The following is a 23,465-nucleotide window of genomic DNA, read 5'->3' on the forward strand; positions in this document are numbered from 1 at the left end:
TTTGGAAATCTCTAATCTTTTGTTTAAATACTGTAGATATATTTTAATAAATAAACTATCCAGAGAGATAAAGGGAATAGCTTCAGGATTTAAATTATTAGAAATGACATAATTATACCATAATTTTATCCATAAAGAGTGATTTGGATAAGAAGTGTTATTGAATTTAGAGATAGTAAGAAGTTTATTGGATGAGACAATCAAATAATAGAGATAAAGATTAGGTAAACCCAAACCTCCCTTGTCCTTCGAAAATGCCAATCTAGAATAGGAAATTCTAACAGATTTAGGGAACCATATGAATTTTGCCAAAGCTTTATTTACAGACTCAAAAAATGTTTTTGAAATTATCTGATCAGATGATGAGAATTGGTAAAGAAATTTAGGCAGAATATTCATTTTAATAATGGCCACCCTTGAAAGAAATGAAAGGTTTAGATGCTTCCATCTGTCCATATCAGACAATATAGAGTTCCATAATTTATTAATATTATTTTGAAAGGAAGATTTATTATTGTGTTCTAAATTGATTCCTAAATATTTTATATTATAAGTAAACTGAAAATGATCGTCTGGAAACAAAAAAGATTTGTGTGCTAAATGATTTAAGGGAAAAATATGAGTTTTTGTAGAATTTAAAAGATAGTTGGAAACCAAAGAAAAATAATCAATATAATTCATTATTTTTCTGTAATCAGATAATGGAGTTTGAAAGTAGATTACTAAATCGTCCGCAAACGCAGATAAATGAATATTCGTATTAAGAATTCTAGGGATGTTATGAAAAGTATTTTGAGTAATAAACAATAGCAAAGGTTCTAAGTAAATGTTGAAAAGAAAAGGGGACAATGGACAACCCTGTCTTGTTCCTTTAGTGATCTTTATCGGAGCAGAAAATTGACCATTAATGTATAGTCTAGTAAACATATTCTTGTATAAAACTTTTAAAAAATGTATAAAGAATAAGGGAATATTAAAACATAACATAGTTTGAAATAGAAAGTTCCAACATACTCTGTCAAAGGCATTTGATGCATCTATAATCAAAGCATATATAGGGTTTGGATTTTTCTTAATGAGATGAAGTATAGTCTCTAAAGATAGAGTATTATCCCAAGCATGTCTCTGAGACATAAAACCTGATTGATCTGACGAGATAATTGAGGGTAAAATCCGTTTCAATCTGTTAGCCAGAATAGATGACAGAATCTTAATATCCACGTTAATTAAAGAGATGGGTCTATAATTTACTGGGTCAGATTTATCTTTATTATTTTTTAGAATTAGAATGGTTTTGGATGTGTTCCAATGAATATCTGAGATATCATTAACTCTTATATGACTGTAAACTTTAAATAGAAAGGGAAGAACTACCAATTTGAAAGTTTTGAAAAATTCTGGAGTAAAACCATCAGGTCCCGGAGATTTACCCAATTTAAGATTATCTATTGAATCAGAGATTTCTTGTACCGATATAGGGGTAGAAAGTAGTTTTTGCTGATTATCATTAAGTTTAGGGAACTGCAAAGAGTCTAAAAAGAGTTTTGAGTGATTATCTTTAACAGAATTAGAAGAACCTGAAAATAACTCAGTGTAAAGAGAGGTGAAAAGTTGAATAATCTCTTCATCAGTATTATATAATCTGTTATTATAAGATAAAGATGTAATATTTGGATTTCTGAAGTTAACTTTAATAATTCTCGCTAACAATTTAGATGGAACCTGGGCCCACTCTGAATATGAAGCAAGTAGCTTTTGTTCAGCTAAGGAGAGGTTATTTTGGTGAAGCAGAATTAAATCTTTCTGACACTCAAAATTTTGTTTTTCTAAAGTAGCATCATAGTTCAGACTAAGATGATTTTCCAACGAAGAAATTCTTGATTTTAAGAATTCCTCTTTCTTAAAGTATTGTTTTTGAAAAAGCAGCTTTACTAATAAATAAACCTCTTAATCTTGCTTTACATGCAGCCCATTGTATGTCATAAGGAATGTCTGATGATTCAAGACTATTCACCATTTCATTTAGGATTTCTGAAGCTTGTTTGCAAATATCTTTATTTGACAATAAGTTATTATTTAAGGTCCACTTATTAAACATAGTTTTATTTTTGATATTGGGTTTTATGTTCAATTTTAGTGAAATTCTTGAGTGATCCGAAAAGAATCTGGATTCTGTAGTAAAGTCCACAATATATTTTGAAATATAATCTGAAATTAGAAAGAAGTCTAATCTGGACCACGAATGATAGCACTTAGAATAATAAGTATATATATCATTCTTGTTTATATTTTTAACAGTGCGGAGGGGATCTATTAAATTATATTCTGTCATCAAATCATTTATAGCCAGAGTAGATTGAAGATTATAGGTGACAGTGGAGCTGAACGATCAATTACAGGGTTTATAACTGCATTCCAGTCACCACCCACTATAATATGATGATCCTTATAGGATGCAAGAGTATTGTAAATTTTTAAAATGAACAAATGTTGTGAATTACATGGGCCATATAGATTTAAAATTAATAAGGGTTTGTCCAAACCAGCAATAGAAGCGGTAAATAAGCACCACCTCCCTCATCATCAAATTTCTCATCAATAATATTCCCAATGAATTTTTGTTTAATGATTATAGCTACACCTCTGGAGTTAGATGAGTCACCTGAAGCTATAATCTTTTGATCCATTTTTTAACTCTTTATTCCAATCAATATGTAAAATATGGGTCTCTTGAATAAAACAAATGTTAGCCTGTGATTTAAAGATCATATGAAATAATAGTGACTTTTTCCCTTTATCTTGAATGCCTCTAACATTCCAAGAATCTAAAATTATGTCAACAGGCATATTCTACAAGTATAATCATTATTGATGCTATAAAAGTGAACTCAAGGTGCAAATCCAACACAACATTAAAAAGAAGAAGAAAAAAATAAAAGAAAAAACAGTCTTTAAGTATTCAAGCAAGTCATCAAATAACATTTGTTGAAAAAAAAAGAAAAAAGTTTTTTTAAGAACCATGAAATGTATAATAATAACCTTTATCCTAACCCTAGTGCCTACCCACCAATCCCCTGTGATAAAGGAAGAGCAGAAGAACATGAAAAACCATTGTGATTATAGATAATAATAACCTCAAGTTAGAATACAAATTACTCAAAGGAAGCCTAACATAACATGAAGTCCGAGTAATACTACTAAAAATATATACAAAATTAACTAATTTCAAGACGTCCAACATGCTTAATCCCTACTTCTAATACTAATCTAAAGCTCCTATCCTTAAATTGAAATTTATAGTGATTAAATGTATTTCCTCAAGTATTTCAAGAGAAAGAGAAACAAGTAAATAATAAATAAATCACACTCTGCTTAACTAGAACACTCTATCATAAGAAGTAATACAATTAAAACTGAAAGATATGTAAGATAACACATATAAGTATAACAAAACCAACTGGTAACATTATAATATAAGTAAATAAGCATAGCATTACTGAACTAAAGATAATAGTCATGCACTATCTACTGAACCTTCTTTAGTACTTTAGTGATAATTTCATTAATCAACATGACCATTAGTATGATAAAAGCACTAATACCTGTAGAATGAGTATTTAGTTATAGTTCAAATAAAGCAAAAACAACTACCAAGCAACCATATCTCAAAATGAAAAACAATTCAGTCTGGAGATGCATCTATTAACTAGATAATAATAGTACAGGAACTATTCAAAATGAAATATTATAAGCTGTAAGGTTTTAACACTAGTTAATATACATGAATAAAGTATAATTATATTATTAAATAGTAACTTAAACAGCATCATATATATTGGACTGAATGTACAACAATGTGCATACATATAATTTTAAATCTACTTTTTGAATATTTTACTAATGACTCTGTTAGGTTATGTAGCCATACTATTCTTCTAAGCTATAGATGTAACATAGCAAAACAGCATGAAAAGACAAGGCTTTTAAAGTAAACATTTTGAACATCTAATTAAAACAGAAACAAGCAAGCTAAATGCAGTAAATCTAAGGGCTTAAATATATACATGTAGATTCAGCTAATCATATTAAAGATAGTTATTTCAAACCTTTCAAATAAGTAAAGGCTTTCTTAAACATAAACTACTAATCATAAATATCACATCCAGCCTCTGAGAAGAGAGAGAGCAGAGAATAGAAAGAACATGAAACTTTCATATGAACAGGTATACTTTGTAACATTTGTCAAATCAAACACTTCAGTATAATATAAAATATTGTATGAAAAAATATTCTGAATAGGAAAATATGTTCATTTCTTTACACATCCTTTAGAATTTTGATATATAAAACTAACCCGTTCATTTGTTTCCAGAAACATTTTCACTCTGCTTTATGAAAGTAGCAGCTTGCTTTGAAGTCATGCAGACACACTAAAAGTCACTGAATATATTATGTGACATGAATCTGTTTAAATTTAAAAAGCAACCTTCATTTATGAAGAGAAAACACTTTAAATAATAGCCAGATCTATTAAAAAGTTAGTGCTATTGAATACTTGTTGAAAACAAGCAGACTTGTGTATTTGAAACTGTCCTTCTTTCCTCACAAATGATGACATCACCATCCATCTCAGAGAGACTGTAGTGTGCACATGTTCATGCAGAGCATCAGCTGGAACTCTGAGGGAAGATTTTCTTGCTAGAATGTTGAGATGGAATGTTTTTCCCTCCAAAATCATTTAGCTTACACAGAAGGCTGTAACTCCAAAGCTTGTAGTAAAATTAACATATTATCTATTTACACAGCAAGCATATGTGAGAGAAAGACACAAAAGTAAATACAGGAATTTAAATGCTTCTATTAATCCACACAAATCTAACAAGCATATATCCTGTCACTGCACACTGTCACACCAAATCCATCATGTGTAAATTACATGACAAGTTCTTAAGGTAATATAATTATGTCACACCAGAATTACAAATCATGTAACACAAATACTGTCAGATTAAAGAAAAGAAAAGATCAAACCTTATTGTAGTTCTTTAACAGTAGAATATTAAGATACAGTGTCAGGAAGCTTTTTAAATGTTTTAAGAAAAATGTCTTTGCATCTTTAGGATCTGAACATACAAATCTTTTGTCATTAGCTGTGAAAGACAAGGTATTAGGATATGCCATTCAAATCTTATCCCTCTTTTATCAAGTCAGCACAATAGGGGCTAGTTTTTGTCTATTTAATTTGATCTGTGCAGGAAGATCTTGGGAAAATGATAGTTTGTGAGACTTCCATATGAATTGTTTCTTTGTTTTAGCAGTTTCTAGGATCTGGAAAGTGTCTTGAAAGTTTAGTAACTTAGTATAAATTAACTTTGGTGTGGAAGAATCTTGCTTTGTACGCAGTGCTCTGTGTGCTCTCTCTACAATTATAGATTTTGAAGAAGCTTCACAATTTAACAGTGTTTCAAAGATATTTTTAGTCACAGATAAGTTTTTATTGTCATAAGATTCAGGTAAACCACGAATAATGATGTTATTTCGACTCCTGGCTTCCAGATCCAATATTTTAGCTTGTAAATCTGAAACAGTTTTATCTCTAGATTTAAAGTCACTTTCCAATAAGTCTGTTTTAACCTCCAAAGCTAAGATTTTATTTTCAATAGTAACAATACTATCGTTTATTTGCTTTAAAGATTTACTAAAGTCTGCAAACTGTTCTGAAAAGTTTTGTATAGCACTTTGGATTGATTTTAATGCTATTTTTAGTTCTTCTAAAAGGAAATTTGAGCCATTTAAATCTTTATTACTTACATTAAAAGTTTCTGTAGGTTGTCTAGATGATTTCAGTCTTTTTGAACCTGAATCTTTTTCAGGAGAGAGCATTGAAGTATATTTGGCCTTTGTAGGCTGAGTCTCCATGGAGTCAGATTTTGTAGCCATGCCCAGAAATGGAATGCAGTAAACAGGATACCAGGAACCAGGAACAGACTGGAGCAGTAGGAGTCCCAGCAGCAGAGAGACCAAGAATGTTCTGAGGTAAAATAAATCCCAGGATAATAATTCCAGAAGAAAAAATAATCCAAATGCGTAGAAAAAGATTTATGAAATCTTTTAGTATAAAAATTTGAGGAAAAAGGTTGATGTAAAGTTGTAAAAAAAAACAAAAGTTAAATAGCTGTGAGGAGCTCAGAGAGTAAGGACTAGACTAGTCGGCGGCCATCTTGGAATCCTAGTTGTGTATTCTTATTGCGACAGAAAATGTCCTCTCAGCAGTAAACTGTCTGGGGCCACAACAGTGGTGAAAAACAAACGAACAAATGTCCCAAACACAGAAACATAGCTGGGGTATATCCGTTGGATTCAGCTTCAATCAAATGAGGGCAAAACTCATGTAAAATAAAAACAAATAACTTTAATATAGGTAAGCGCTTTCGCAAAATGGATTTTGCTTCCTCAGACTAATTCATCTCAAACACAACTGAAAATAAATACCTTCACCCATAACTAACACTTCCTCCAAAGCTTTTCAAAACAATCAATCAGAAATGGACAAAATAACATACCTCACCTTTTAAAAAGCACTGGAGGAAGTGAAAGCGCTTACCTGTATTAAAAGTTATTTGTTTTTATCTTGCAAGAGTTTCATCCTCATTTGATTGAAGTTGAATCCAGTGGATATACCCCAGCTGTGTTTCTGTGTTTGGGACATTTGTACGTTTGTTTTTTCGGCTGTGTATTCATAATTTAACCACTTACTTGGTTTGCTTGAAAAATCAGGTGAAAAACGATACGCAGAGTGCTACAGTCATGGTGACTGCTGTGCAAGCTCTGTAGAGTTTCCCAGTCAGCATTTTCAAAGGAGCTTTCATATGTTTTTGTCAAAGTCAAAATATATATATATTTTTTCATTTCACTCTTAAGACACACTGTAGCTTAACACCCTAGGGATATTTTCTATTTCTGGCTGGTACCTGGGTAAAAGAACAACAAACATGCATTTGTCAATGGAATGTATTGCCTTCTGCTGCAGTGTTAGTGGTTCAAGATGCTTAGTTAAAATAGTTGTGGTGAAGCAAAATGCAGCATTTGGTCTTGATGAAACATCCTACTTTCAGAAGTGCTGTCTGATATCCTAGCAAAGAGCTGAAACCAATTTTTTTCATGTTTCAAAGAAAATACATGGTTATGAAGAAGCTACACAGTTTGTTTTTGGTTAGAAAAAAAATAGTTATATCGGTTTCTTAAGTACTGTGAAAAGCTCTGTAAAATAAATTAATCTGATTTTACCCAAGCTGAACTGAAGCATTGATGCTTTGCTTTGGTCATCATGGGGAAGTAGCATCCAGCTCTTAAAAACTTAAAAATAGTTATAAGGAAGCTGCACTTAACATGTTGGCCAGAGTGAAATTTTGGTTACTTTTTTTTTTTTTTACACCTGCGCTGTGTCAACCACTGTCCCTCTCCTGACCATTTGACCAACTTGTTCCCTTTCACCTTGGTGAGGAGGAGCCGTCATTTAGAGAGTTAATAGAGGCAGATTGTTTTTTCCTTTTATTCCCGTACCTGTAAGTACACACTTTGCTTAGGAGTTTAAGAGGGGGTGACAGTGGACCATATGCTGAGAAATTCCCATCACTCCTACAAGGGGCATTCTCTGCACGAGTGATGGTCCTTTCAGTCCACTAGTGAGATTGTACCACTCAGTGTGCCCCAAGTGTGTATTATCTCCATTGGTGGATAGGCTGAAGGATGCTATCAAGATGGCTGCTAAAACCCTAATATGGTGACCCTTGTTTATAAAAAGTGCAGCTGCACTGTTTTTTTTTTTTTTTACCAGCAGAGTTGCAATTTTGGTCAGAAACTCTTTCAGCATCAGCTCTTAACAAACAAACTCTCCAGAAACCATTTCTCCATTCTGCAGGGCAGAAATTCAGAATTCTGGACAAGCTGGGAGGGCAAGTATGTTTGTCTGCCATAGTTCCTGTTTGGACAGTCAGTTATTCATTTATCTTTATTTATTTATTTAGTAGGCTGGTCTGTTGACGTTTTTCAGCCATGACCCCAGTCTCATAGATCAGAGCATGTGTAAACAGGAAAATATAAGTACACACAGAGTGTGCAGTTGCTGGAGATGCAGAACAACAGTGATATACAAGAGAAGTACATGCAATTAGGTATAGATATTAAAGTTTATACAATAAAAGTATGTATAATTATGCGTAGATGTTAAAGTTAACCTTGTTCATCATTGAGTCATATGGAGGTACAATGTAAAAACAGAGTAAGATTTTATTCACTCTTGGGAGATTTTGAATGTGATATAGCTAAGGAAGATGCTCCATATAATTGATCATTTTCTGGACAGGTCTGTAAAAGTACAACTTTCCCAAATTTCACCTGTTTCCATCACAACCAACCTTATGCACCTTCTTTATAATGCTGTAGAAGGTTTGGACAGATGTGGGATTCAGCTTAGCTATGCACTACCACTTGGCGGCATCTCACAGACTTTACTATGGACATGAAGGCTCCTACCCCCCCCCCCCTTTCAAGGTTCCTTTATTTTTGTTTCTGAAGTAAAGGCACACTTAGAAAATTTGCACAAGGAGAGCAAGACCCTCTTTGCTGTAAATGTGAAGTAGTAGCTTTCTCAATATTCCTTTTGTGGAATGTACAGGACCGATACCAGAGGTAATTCCGGCACAGTATGTAGCAGAAAAAAACAGCACCAAATTGGGAGAAACTCCAGTAACCAGGGCAACTTTCAGAATAGTTGTATACCTTGAGACAAAGGTTCTTGAATGATATTGGGGAGCTGTGTCCTGTTGTTGAGGTATTTGGGGAGGTTGTCTGAACCCTCTGCCTGTCTACATGTTAATCCATCACAGCAGACATATGGATCATAAGGTTGATAGCCAGAGGTTTACAGGATTCCTTTCAAAACTTGACCTAGTCCACCATTTCTTCCTTTGCCTGACATCCCACTTATCAAAACCTCCACAGTACAGTAGTAGAGCACTGGACTACAAAACATTTCGTAGTAAGGGAGTTTATTAAACACAAAAGGTTGTAAAGTCATCCAAGAGATCCTGCCAGACAGAACAAGTTAGGAATTTATCCCATATTCTGTGTAGTGTCACAAAACGACAAAGGACCTTATGCCATTTTTAGATCTAAGTGACCTAAACACCTTCATCCACAAGGGAGTCTTCTACATGGTTATTGTGCTGTCATTCTTCCTTCATTGTCAGAAGGAGACCAGGTATTCTGTTTGGACCTTTCAGGCACCTGCCTTCACATCAGAATTGCAAAGAAGTCCAGGAGATAACTCTTTCTGGGTAGAAGCCAGTCCTAGGCAGTTCTGCATAGCTCTGTTAAGATTCTTCTCAGCTCCTTGGGGTGTTCAGAGGTTTATAGCTAGTTACTAGGCATTCGGTCCATAGACCATGGGTGAGCCTAATCCAGTTTTTCTCAGTTGACCGTAAGTGCTGCCTGATTAAGTGACTTACTCTGGGTCACACAACAGTAGGCAAATGGAAACTGAGGTAGTCAAACTATGGACCACAAGTTGACCAAGTAAATATGTGTTGTAGCAGCCCCCATATGTACTGGCTGTGAACTGCTTCCACAGTTCAGGCTATAACTGTAGCAAGGGAGTCTTTGAATGTAATACCAAGAGAATTAAATATTTTAGTGAACCTTGCAATGTTGCAGATGTCCTCTGTCTCAGCTTCTTACATTGATTGTCTCCACACATTTCTTTGACAGATATGTTTTCTAGTAAAAACAATGCACGTATTACAATCCAAGGGTTCTGTAAGTTTGAAGATGCCATGGCTCTTGACTCATCCTTTGTCTCATGACCCTGGATGTTATGGTGATCTCCTTCCTAATAGTCTCGAATGTCAGACTCCACATGAGGTTGGTACAGTGAACATATGGGATCCAGTGGTTACAGGTGCCTGAACCTACATCTCAGAATGTTCAGATTTGGGGGGGGAGGCTGGTCACTTACCCTTTGTGTATTCAAAACTTGGCTTAGCTTAAAATCTGATCTGTATGAAGGGAAACAAAATTCAGTAATAATGGCATATCTGTATAATGTTAGTACTTCGATTATGTTATTGCCATACTGATATCTACATATTTATTGTATTCTGTTTAACTAATAGTAGTAAAATACCCCTTCTAAGTGCTCCCTTAACAGTGATTCATGGTCAGATGTTTGCACAAAGGAGGATCGTAAAAGGTTTTGTGACACCTCGTTTCCTCATTGCTCACAACTCAGGATGTAATGATACTTTAAATCACGTCACCTTCAGTTATGTTAAGTTAAAGTTCTAACGGGCCAATGCACACTCTCAAATGGTTCCTTGCAAAGGCAGCATACCTCAAGGACAGCACCATGTGAGACTCTTTCAGACTGTGCTATCTTATGTAAACAGGAACTTGTCTCAGCGTGCAACACATTATTCATAATGTAAAGATAATTCCTGATGTTCATCGTGTTACCCTGCTGCAGTCATCACACTTGGGTTATCCTGCCATCAGGCGGTCCCGCAGTCGGCCCGAATTCCAAAGTCTTGGTCCGGCATCGGTTGCTGTCGCTTCATCCCTGACGTCAGTGCGCCAGGGGTATACAAGAGGCATCCAACGCCATTTTCTTCAGTCTTTCTTGCCACGCGGTGCCCGAAGTAGAAGCAGTTCGCAAGTGCCGGTCGGCCGACACCTGAGATTTTCAAATCACGTTTCAGTCCGAAGTCTTCACAGCTAAGTACCCCATTGGGGAACCTTTTCTTGCCTCAGTCCGATGTCAGAAAAAGTTAACAGTTGCATTTCTTGTGGGAAGCAAATACCTCATAAGGACTTTCATTCTTATTGTATACCTTGCCTAGGCCCAGACCACGACATCACTGGTTGTCGGTTTTGTGCTAGGTTCAATAAGTGAACTATAAAGCGACGCTTTGATTTCGCACGACACTACTTCGGTAGGAAATTTAATTACACTATGCCGTCGGAGCAACCGACTACCGGCGTGCATAAAAAACGCAAAGATAAAGACAGGCAGCCTAGATCCAAGCCAGACTCCAAGGCCTCAGCTGTGCCGGTCGCCGGTCCTCCGGTTTTCAGTGAGGCGCCTACGCAGCCCCTGGCTACCGCAGAATCGGAACCCCAGACCGCTTCGGATTCTCTAGCAGAGAGTTCTAGGCCGACGTAGCCATTTTCTTTATGCCCTACCGACGACATTGCAGAAGGAGAAGCCGGTGCTGTAGAAACACCTTTGGTTTCAGAAGGTGTCTTCAGACCGACTACTCTCACCATAAAATCTTATGCTAAGCTTAAAACGAAAAAAGACTGCACTTCAGTCTCCAGTTCAAGGCCCCATGCCTAAGAAACAGATGCTTAAAATGGCTGAAGATTTGATTTCTTTAATCAGGGGTTCCCAACCCCCCCCCCCCGACAAAAGGCCTAGACAAGAGGAGGATTATGCCTCCTCTGATCACGTGTCTGTTTCCTCAGGCTCCTCTGAGGAACAGGATTACTCCTTTCCCCCTTATGAAGATTCTGATGTTGTAGATTCCATTCCCTCAGCTTCTCCTCCTGAAGACTATTCCTTTGGGGAAAACTTACATACCATGAGGGAACATTTCCACTGGGAAGGCCAGGCCTACTCCGACTCAAAGAATAAGCTCAGAGAGTTTCATTTACTCCCCCAGCACAGACCACTTGCTACCCCCCCCAGTTTTAGACATTGTGGATGATGTTTATTTAGAATCTAGTCTAAATCCAGATTCTCTGCCTCCTGCTCCAGCCAAACCAGATAGATACTATAGAGTGCCTGACTCACACAAATTCCTTTACAAAAGCCCTGTTGCTGATCCAGAGACAATCTCCCAGGGTCCCAAAGGGGCTAAGGCTTCTATGGCCAAAAATCCTGTACCCTCTGAAAGGGACTCCAGAGTACTAGATAGGTGGGGGAAGAAGGTTTACACCTCGGCTACTCTGGCTATGAGAGCACTAAATTGTCAATTTCACATGCTTAAATACCAGCAATTCCTAATGTCTCAAATAAAACAAAAGATGAGCACGCACCCTCAACAGTCTGAATTCAAGGAAATGCAGGATCTGTTGCATGCAGCTGAACAGGTGGGCAAACATACTTTACAATGTGGATTTGATTCCTTGGAAGCTTCCTGTAGAGCAGCTGTTACTGGGTCTATTATATGTAGGCATGCTTGGGTAAAGGAACAAACTCTGCCTGATCATGTTAAAGCAAAGTTACTAGATGCACCCTTACAGCAGGATGTCTTATTTGGGGTTAAAGCAGAAGAGGTTTTTAAAAAAAATGGAGGCTAAGGCAAAATCTATGCAGACGGTCAAAGATTTCTTACAGGTACAACCCCCACGCTTCAGCAGAAATTGGCCAACAAAAAACTGGTCCTTTCCAGCTTCTGACAGACCACAGAGGGGTAAATACAGGCGCCCAAGGGGCAGAGGACAAGCACAAATCCCTTACAAACCTCGCCAATGGGGCACTGCAACACAGAAGGGAGGAGAAGACAGATCCCAAACTACTAGAAGGCAAACACAATGACTTAAACCTCAAACTGCCAAGCAAAACTCTCTTGGCAGCTCCCTTGGGACGAAAATTAGCACTTTTTGCAGACAACTGGCGCATCGTCACAAAGGACAAATGGGTCCTAGACATTATCTCACAGATTCCATTTCCACACCTTGCCAAGGATAAAAGGCATGCCAAACCTGCCACAAAATCAATGGGCAGAGGCACAAAAACAAATAACAGCTCTCATGGACATGAGAGCCATTCAACTGGTACCTACACAGGAGCAAGGCCAAGGATTTTACTCAAGGCTCTTTCTAGTCCCCAGAAAGAACAATGCTTGGAGACCCATTCTGGACCTTTCTATTCTAAACACCTTCTTGCAAGTACCCAAATTCAAGATGCTAACACTACAGCAGCTTCTTCCCATGTTGGGCAAGAAAGCATGGCTAGTAACGTTGGACCTCAAGAAAGCATACCTGCATGTCCCTATCAGACAAAATTGCAGAAGATACCTCCGCTTCATTGCAGGTTCAACCCATTACCAATTCTCTGCACTGCCCTTTGGCTTATCTACTGTGCCCAGGGTCTTCACAAAATGCCTGGCACCAGTAATTGCATACTGCAGACAAAGAGGAATTCAAATATACCCATACCTGGACGGCTGCCTCATCCAAGCAGAAAGCAAGGACACTCTCTTACATCATCTGGCTTTTGTAAAACACCTTCTAAGTTGCCTAGGGTACACAGTAAATGAAAAGAAATCAAAACTAGTGCCCTCACAAAATATGACATTCCTGGGTGCCAGCTTGAATACAATGGCCCAGATGGCTTACCTGACACCAGACAAACAACTACAACTAACTCAATACTTCAAAACAATGGCAACAAGACCCAACTCCCTGCAAGAAAAATTCTGCAGGCCTTGGGCTTCATGGCATCTTGCATACTACTAATACCATTTGCAAAACTGCATATGAGGAAATTACAATGGTACCTAAAAAGCGTATGGACTCAACACAGCCACAGCTTGGAAACAATGATACCTCTCATTCCCTGCCTTCAACAGGAGTTTCTATGGTGGTCACAGACATGTCACCTCAACAAGGGTCAGCCTTTCACCTTACCCCCAGCCAGGCAAACTATGACAACAGATGCATCGGACTATGCACACATGGCAGGACGGTGCGTTCAAGGCATATGGACTATAGATCAAAGAAATCTGCACATTAATCAAAAAGAAATGCTAGCTGTACAGAATGCCCTGACAACCTTCAAGGACCTCTTACATCCAGGACAGCTTATAATAAGGACAGACAACACCACAGTAATGTGGTACATAAACAAACAAGGGGGTACACACTCCTACCCTCTATGCAGGCAAACAATGACCTTGTGGAACACAACACTGGCTTACCAAGTTCAATTACAAGCTCCGTTCCTGCCAGGAAAAAAGAACACATTGGCAGACGACCTAAGCAGAAACATCATGGATCCCCATGAGTGGAAACTGGATCCACAAGTATTTGCAATGATAACTCAAAAATGGGGGCACCCAGACATAGACCTATTTGCCAGCCCCCAAAACTATCATCTAACAAAATTTTGCACAAGGACATTTCACCATCAAGCTTGGAAAGTGGACGCACTCTCATTCAGTTGGAAAATGCTGACAGTATATGCTTTCCCTCCATTGCCCTTTCTCACAAAGGTGCTGCTGAAAGTCAGGATGGAGAGACCCCGAATGATACTCATTGCCCCAGACTGGCCACGCCAGCACTGGTACCCACTATGGCCCAGGGCCCACTATGGATTTTACCACAAATTCTTCATCTGCTCACACAGCAAGGCAGTCAGATTCTACACATCCAGCTCAAAACCTTAAATTTGGCTGCATGGCAAATCACCTAAGCAACCAGCCAGCTCCTGTTTCACAAGCTGTTATGGATGTTATTCTGGAGGCCAGGAGGCCCAGCACCAGGAAAGCCTACTCAGACAAATGGAAAAGGTTTTGCACCTGGAACCAAGCTAAAGGCAAAAATACCCTTCTGCCGGACATACCTCAGATTCTACAATATTTAACTGAGATGTTACACAAAGGACTTTCTTTTTCATCTATTAAATTCCACACCTCAGCTATTTCAGCTCACTACAACACAGATCCTCCCTTATTTTCACATCCACTTCTAAGACAGTTTCTCAGAGGGGCCAAGAACATTAGGCCTCCCAGGAGAGCACCAACATCAACTTGGGACCTCAATTTTGTTCTAGAAAAACTTACGCTACCTCCTTTTGAGCCAACTTTCTCAGCTGACTTAAAGTTTGTATCATGGAAGACTGCCCTGCTGCTAGCAATTACTTCAGCCAGAAGAGTCTCAGAGCTTCAGGCTCTAATGGCGGTAGAGCCTTTCCTCATTTTTCATCAAGACAGAGTTTCTCTATGAACTAACCCCTCCTTTATGCCTAAGGTGGTATCCAGTGTGGCTCTAAATCAAACCATCCATTTACCCACCTTCTTTCCAAATCCGCAGAACAAAGGAGAAAGACTCCTGCATTCCTTGGACATTCACAGGCAGCTATGTTACTACTTGGATAAAACTAAGGTTTTCAGAAAATCTGACCAGCTTTTTGTATCCTATGCTACAGCATCACAAGGAAAGGCTATCTCAAAACAGACCATTTCAAATGGATAGGACATTGCATACGTTTTTGCTACACCCACCATGGACAACCAGTTCCTGCTAGCATTAGGCCCCACTCCACCAGGGCAGCAGCTACATCTATAGCCTTCCTCAGGGGGCTGCCTACCAAGGATATTCTGGAAGCTGCAACTTGGAGTTCAATACACACCTTCACCAAACACTATCACTTACTACTTTACTCTAAGACTAGAGCTGGCTTCGCCACTGCAGTTTTGCAGGGCCTTCTAGCCTCCTCTAACCCTGTTTGACTCCACCTCCCATCCTTAGCTTTGGGATTCTACCCAAGTGTGATGACTGCAGCAGGGTAACACAATGAACATAGTACAGTTTTGTACCTACCATAAATGTAGATGTTCGAGTGTATACCCTGCTGCAGTCCAGGTTACCCTCCCTCCATCCCCTCTGACCTAACTAAAACCTTTCAATGCCTCAAAATCTGATTCAACCTTTGTGGTGTATTTGCTTATAGCTGGAGGGATGTTTTGCTTGTGCTACTCTTTTAGTTTTGGTACTATCTACTAATCACCTTTTGGGGGTGCACCTGACATCTGGGGCAAGAAAAACTGAAGAAAATGGCGTCTGATGCCTCTTATATACCCCTGGCGCATTGACATCAGGGAAGAAGCGACAGCAACTGACGCCGGACCAAGACTTTGGAATTCGGGCCGACTGCGGGACCGCCTGACGTCAGGATAACCCAAGTGTGATGACTGCAGCAAGGGTATACACATGAACATCTACATTTATGGTAGGTACAAAACTGTACTTTCTACACCTTGGTTCAGCACGATTGCTGTTTTACTCATTCCTGAGTAAAGAGCTCCAGATGAACAACTGACATCCTAGTTTTCACAGTTAACATAGATTGTTATTCACTGTCTGCAGCTGTTACAATATGTTCAGTTTTAACAAGGACTCATTTACTTCAGACTGTTACCTACTGGAGATAAAAAGAAAAAAATCATCAACTTTGATTCTCATAAGTAAATAAACTTTCCTGTTTTCTCTATCATTAATAGAGCAGATTTTAGTGTCTACATCTATTTTCATGTAATTATTTTAATTCATGTTTGGCTTAGAACCATAAATAATTATTGTTTTTCCCCTCTGTGTTAGATATTAAAACATTCAATAAACAGAATAAACCTAGTTTATTACTTGCAGCAAAATGTAAGCCGTAAGTTAATTACAATTATAATACTTTTTTCATTTCTGAGTAATATAAACCAATGCAGCTTGATGCAGCGGGATTGTTCTGCTTCAGTGATTTGTACTTTCTGTTGGAACATTAGTTACTTGAATTTTCAGTGTTGTATAAGAGAATAATATATAGTGTAAAGTAAGCATATTTTAAATGTTAATTTTGTTATATCCATATTAATTTAATCTTTTTTGCTTTAAATCTGGTGTTAATAAAGGAAAGGTTGGACCTGAAAAAAGTCAGATTTGTTAGATAGTAGAGACACCTGTTGACTGAAAATGGTGTAGTCATTAAAAGTATTTAATAATTTTTATATATATAGATATATATATATATATATATATATATATATATATATATTATATATAATTTTTAATTAAATTAACATTTAATATTTATATTTTATTTTTAATTCAGACATTCGGTGTATAGCTAAATAACTCCATGCTTTTCATCACTGTTTATATACTGTTTCTGATTTTATTTTATTTTATTTTTATTTTGTGCACACTTGTAATTTAGTATTTCTAACCTAGCAATAATCTTTGTAATTAATATTTCTGTTTACGTTTACAGGCTCTGTATACGTGTGTACTATTGTTTGTATTCTATACTGTCTTCTGTATTTATTAATTATAATTAATGTAAGCTGTGTTAATGCTTGTGGAGTTTCTCCCCGGGCCTCTGCTGAAAACGGGCTTCTGGCCCAGTCGGACGTAACCCGATTAACAAATGTAATAAATAAGTAAATAAATAAATATGTATATATATATATATATATATATATATATATATATATATATATATATATATATATGTATATATATGGGTTCACTACATAATCCCTAATTTTTGAAGTATGGAATTTCAAAATCTCGAGACCATATAGCTGAAACTCCTAAATACAGAAAGACCAGAAGCGCAAATTTCAAAATCCCGAAGTTCGGAGATGTTGAAATAGTGCTTCTGGTGTTGCGGTATGTGAATGGATAGGTGGAAGGTCAGGTAAGTATCTATGTTTAAGTGTGTTGGTTAGGGGCTTCAGTGTTTGTGTAACTGTGTGTTGTGACTGTGATGTGTGTGTGTGCGAGGGGAATGTAGGTGTATGGTGGTGTTTCTGTGTGTTTGTCTGTGTAGTGCGACCTTGGAGTTAGAATATTTAAGTAGGGGGTTCTTGCCCCCCTGCTTGTATGTAGTGTAGGTTTGTGTGTTTGTGTTTTGGGCGATGGTGTGTATGTGTGTGTGGTGTATGTTTAGTGTAGTGTTCGGGATTTTAAAAAATGTTTTTCTTCTCTTTACTCAAAGGGGAGGGGGCATGGATTGGCTGCTGTAGAAGCCAGTGCTTGACAATACAAGGTACTGCATTTGCAGATGTGGAAGAATGTATACAAAGTCCAAAGCCTCAGAGGCTTTCCCAACTGGTGAACAAGGATCACTCGATTGAGTTTTGACTGACTGAACACAACTGATAGTTTTCTTATAGTTTTTAAGTGTGGGTTCAGCAGAATTGTTGCTTATGAAAGTCCACAGTGTGATTTTAATCATGAGCTTTATCTTTTCCCACTACTGTTTGAGTATATTAAGTTAGTATATCAGTAAGAGTGAAAGGGAAGGTCTGCAAGATGGTAATGAGACCAGCTATTTTACATGAGTTGGAGACGGTGGCACTGAAAAAGAAGACAGGAGTCAGAGCTGGAGGTGGCAGAGTTAAAGATGTTAAGATTTGCATTGGGTGTGACGAGTATGGATTAGGAATGAGTATGTTAAAGGGTCAGCTGAGGTTGGACAGTTTGGAGACAGAGAGATGAGATGGCATTGGTTTGGACATGTGCTGAGGAGTAATTCTGGGTATATTGGGAGACAGATACTAAGGATAGAGCTGACAGGTAAAAGTAAAAGAGGAAGGCCTAAGATAAGGTTTATGGATGTGGTGAGAGAGGACATGCATGTGATTGGTGTGACAGAGCAAGATGCAGAGGACAGGAAGAAATGGAAACAGATGATCTGCTGTGGCGACCCCTAACGGGAGCAGCTGAAAGAAGCAGCAGCAGATGTATATGTTTGGTGTCACAGGGGTAACCTTTCTTTTGCAGAAGTGTGTAACAGATGTGTTGGTCATTTGTGATCAAATAATGTTTGTTTGAATGATCATTTTTCGATCATTGATGGGGGAAGCACTTTAGTGTATATGCCTTTCTGAGTTAGTATATGCAAATAAAGTTGTAAGGAGCATTACACCCCTCAGAAAGGGAGTGCAAGGGATAAATTCTCCCCGTGCAAAAATGCTTTAATAATATTATATTACATTTCAAAATTTGTTGTTTCATTAGACTCACCATTTGATTTTTGACATTTGGACAGAAGCAACAATTAGTCCACTAAGCACAATTGTAGTATTATTAAATTAAATGCAAATCACGACCAGGTTAACAGACTTTGTTATTTAATGTATTCAAGTTCACTTTTTGCCTTTCTTTTTTGTGTATGGGGATGCATGAAATATCAGCACGCTACTGCAATATGCAGCACCATTGCTATGTAGTCCTACTTAAGTAAACTATTTTTCAACAAAGTAAACAGGTTTGGACACAGATGATCTTCAAAGTAAACAGCTTTAGACACAGGTGATCTTATTGATAACATCTTTATTTGTAAGCAGTGACAGCTTTGAAAGATGCCAGTAATTATACCAGAACTTGAAATTATATTTTAAAACTGACTACTGACATTTCTATGTGTTTCTCATTTTTTTATATTTATTTTGCAATGTTTTAAGGACTTGGATCAGATGGCTAAAGAACAAGACAAAGAATCGGATAAATCATCTCTTCTTAAAGAAGTGGAGAATCACAGAAAACAGATGCTGAGGTAAACTCTGAAGTATTCTAATACAAGGGGAGCATTATTTTGAAGAGTGGGTTGTATAAAAAAAATGCTGGATTTTTGAAAGGGCTAGCTGATAATTCGAGTTTGAGGCATTTTAAGCCCCCATGCAGTAGATTTGGTTCCAAAGCATTAGAGGAGACGCAGCAAGATTGGTAGGCAGTAGTGGATGACGTTGTGCATTTACCTTGGTTGTTTGACGTCCCAAAGTCAATTCAGGACATAATGTTTTCAGCCAACTAAAAGTGACATAAGAAGTGAGTTAAATGTACACCACTGTGTTAATATATAGAAAAGGTGACTAGGTTTCAAGGACACAAAATGTGCGCATTCACCTTTGTAATTATACAGTGTTAACACTACCTTGTTTGGTTTGTCACATCATTTGTATAAATTAACAAGATTGGGAATGTTTAGATTTGCTATAATAAATATATTGTGCTATGTTGTATTTTGGCTTTCACTGTGATAACTATACCATTTTGCACTGTACGTAGGTTTCTGAACTTAGAGCAAAATGGGAGACATTATTTGAATGTACATACTTACAAATGTAGCAGTAAAAATTAAAATTTATTAACTCTTACTTGTAGTGCCTTGGCAAACAGCTTTCAGTATTGAAGGCTCTTTGTTGTGGTGCTAAAAGTGAGCATTATTACTATTAATTTTAATAGTTGTAATATAACAAATGTTAAGTTGTCAATCTCGCCTTCATTCTTGCTGGATGGGTTCGGAGTCGATCCTCGGCTCTGACTCAGCCAAAACTAAAGCTCGAGAGCTAATTCCACCGGCTCGAGGCTCCCCTATATCCCACAATGCTAGGCGGTAACTACCCAGATCTCGTTTGCCACTATAGCTGACAAGGTGCTTTTCTACCGGCTCAGGCAGGTGAATTAGACTTTTACCTTATTAGGTACTTCTAAAACCCCCTTTTTTGTTGTCATACATAACCTTTTAGTTTAATTTAAGTATTTAGATCAATCGACCCCTGTTTGTCGAGTCTTTTTCCCTTTCTTCCCTTATCTTCCCTTATCTTGTAGGCCTTCGGCCCCTACCCTTCTCCCAGTCCATTAGTGACTAAATCAGTTGTCCTTTTTTTTCTGTTAAGGGCTTGTGTGTGTGTGTTTGTGGCTTGTTTTAGCCTTTAATAATTTAATTTAATATTTTTTTCTGTAAAGGGTGTGTCTGTAGTGTGTTTGTGTGGTGTCAGGCACTCCTTTTTACAATGTCAAAAGACAAGGTCTCAGGCTTCAAGAAGTGTGACTCGTGCTGTCAGAAAATGTCTCTAACAGACGGTCACACTTCTTGTGTGTATTGCCTGGGACCTGTGCACCTGCAGGACTCTTGTGCTTTTTGTCATGGTTTTAGCCCGAGAGTCCTGCAGGAACGCAAGAACAAGCTAATCTTGCGGGGCTTATTAAAGCCTGAAGGCCCCCCGACTCAGTCTGTGTCGGGGAAGCCTTCCAAAACTTCCAAACAGTTGGCTCCGGTTCCAGAGTCGACTGCTGGAAAGACTAAGTCGGCTTCGACATCGGCTCCGGCTGGAGCCGATGTTTCCAAGCCTCACACTGTTACCTCGGCTCCGGCTGGAGCCGAGGCTGATAAAACTCTGTCGGCTCCGATACTTTTATCGGTGCCACAGTCTAGGAAGAAGTCCAGATCTCCCTCTATCGGCTCCGTGCTTTCGGCGCCAGGATCCACTCTCCTTTCTGAACGCAGCCATAAAACTCATTCCTCACGGTCTTCCAGGTTATCTGACCATGATTTGCAAAGGGTAGTGAGTAGACTTCTCAAGTCCGAGGCACTGGCCCAAATGCTGCATAGCTCGACTCACCAGTCAGTGGCTATTTCCGTTCCCCAGTACATTCCTCCTCCGACTCCTTTGAGTTCGGAGCCAGGGCTTGTCGGAGCCATGGCTGTTGGTGCGTCGGATCCGATAACTTCCCTTTCGGCTCCGTCGTCTGCTCCGATCTCCTCCTTGGAGGGATCTCGGCGCCGAGCTTCCCTCGTCGGCTCTGAGGGGGCGAGTGGCATCGGACCCTTGTCCGGCCCCGCTCTCCCTCTCGGGGCTTCGGCGTTGGTGAGTTCGGCTCCGACATCGGCTTCGGAGCGTCCCTGTCGGTGCCGGGGGAGGTCCTTGTCTCTTCGGAGCGGGGGCCCTTGGCCTTGCCTGACAGGGGTGCCTTCGAGGTCATGCGGAGCGTGCTAGAACCAGGTTCTGCCCCACAGTCGGCTCCTTCAGCCCCCCCCCCCCATCTACAGTGCTTGCGGTGATTTCTACTCACCCCCTTGTCCTCAAGTTTCCCCATTGGGAATTTCCTCCTCTTCCGAGGCCTCTCCTGACCCGGCAGGAGATCCCCCAAGGAAGAGGCAGTGCAAGAGGAAGCACATTGACTCCTGAGTCTATCATCTCTGACACTGACTTAGAGGAATCGAAGGTTCCCTCGATCCCCTCTGAGGATGTCTCCTTTGCTGACATCCTTGAGATCCTGAAACAGAGGGGGAACTGGCCAGCCCTTAACCCTTCGGAGGATGAGTCAGTGTATCTTGAGGCGTTTGGCTCTCGCCCTTCTACCTCCTGGGTGTCCCCTCCCTTTGACCCCCTTATGGAAGTGGTGGCAAGGAAGGCTTGGACGGCTCCTGATTCAGTGGAACCCACCCCGAGGAGACCATTTAAATTTATTACTGCCCCTAGAGATAAAGATTTTTTATCCAAAGGTGTCCCTGTTGATGCCATGGTGGTGGCTGCGGCCACTAAGAAGGAGTTAGCTGATCCTTCGGTTCCTGTCCATCCTTCTAATAAGGAATCTAGGACCATGGACAGGTACGGCAAGCGGATGTTCTCATCGGCGACCTTTTCGATGCGTTCGCTGAATTACTTATGCCACTTCACTCGTCTCCAGAGAGATTTACTCAAGGATATGGGTGAACTGATAAAGGATCTTACAGCTGAGGGGTTCAAAGACACTATGAGCTCCCAGTTGGCAACCCTGAATTCCATCGTTAACTCCTCCATGCGGCTGGTATCATATGCTGCAGATGGGGCGAGTAGAGCCGCAGGCACAGGTGTTGCCTTACGACATCACGCCTGGATGCGGCTATGTAACTTTGCGGACCCTTTCAAGGCGTCCTTCACCAATTCTCCCTTTGATGGATCATCCTTGTTTGGTCCACAGGTGAAGGATACATTGACCAGGTGCGAGGTAGAAGGTAAGACTCTCTCTGCCGTAGGAGTCCGTTTTTCTACCCTTCTAGACCCTATCCCAAAGGTCAGAGGGGAGGAAAGATGTGGTTCCGCAAACAATCCCAGGGAGTCTCATCTGACGCACAAGGCCGATTCCCCTCTAGAGGCAGAGGGGGAATAATAATAATAGACGCTGCCCTAGAGGCAGAGGAGGTCCGCAAAACCAGGGTAGCAGAGAAATGTTCTCTGACAAACCCTTTCAGCATCCCTGAGGGGCTGCCCGGCTGTCCACCTTCGGAGGCAGTCGGGGGAAGATTATCCCTGTACCCAAAAGCCTGGCTTTCCCTTACTCAAGACAAATGGGTACAGTCGATAATATCCGAGGGTTACAAAATTCCCTTTGTTCACATCCCATCCCAACCCAAAAGATCCCTTCCAGACGTTCCACCCGGTCTAAGGGAACAAGCAGCATTAGAAATTTCAAAGCTGCTATCAAAAAGAGCTATCCAATCAGTCCCAGCAGACCAGCAAGGATCCGAATCTACTCCAAATTCTTTTTGGTACCAAAAACAGGGGACTGGAGACCCATACTGGATCTCAGCTACTTAAACAAGTATGTCAGGAAAACAAAATTCCGGATGGTCACGCTACAGTCCATTTTACCCTTCTTGGGTCAGGACAATTGGATGTGCTCGATAGATCTTCAGGACGCGTACTACCACATCAAGATGAACAGACGCCCCAGGAGATATCTCCGCTTCAGGCTGGGAGCCAGTCACTACCAGTTCAGGGCCCTGCTCTTTGGTCTCACTACAGCCCCCTGCATGTTTACCAAATGCATGGCAGTGGTCGCGGCTCACTTGAGACGTCAAGGATTCCAGGTGTTTCCATATTTAGACGACTGGCTCCTTACCGCCACCACCAGACATCAGC

The 23,465-nt window shown here is 39.4% G+C and overlaps 1 protein-coding gene across 1 annotated transcript in view; it reads left to right on the forward strand.

Moving 5' to 3' along the window:
* BNIP1 (BCL2 interacting protein 1) overlaps positions 1-23,465 on the forward strand; it is a 413,601-nt gene that overhangs the window by 142,469 nt on the left and 247,667 nt on the right. Inside the window, exon 3 of the mRNA XM_044069114.1 lies at positions 19,242-19,333. Coding sequence (XP_043925049.1) covers positions 19,242-19,333 — 92 coding nt within the window. The remainder of the gene's footprint in view (positions 1-19,241; positions 19,334-23,465) is intronic.

The sequence above is a fragment of the Protopterus annectens genome, chromosome 4.part0, assembly GCF_019279795.1.
Source record: "Protopterus annectens isolate FY-2018-M chromosome 4.part0, PAN1.0, whole genome shotgun sequence".
Taxonomy (NCBI): domain Eukaryota; kingdom Metazoa; phylum Chordata; order Ceratodontiformes; family Protopteridae; genus Protopterus; species Protopterus annectens.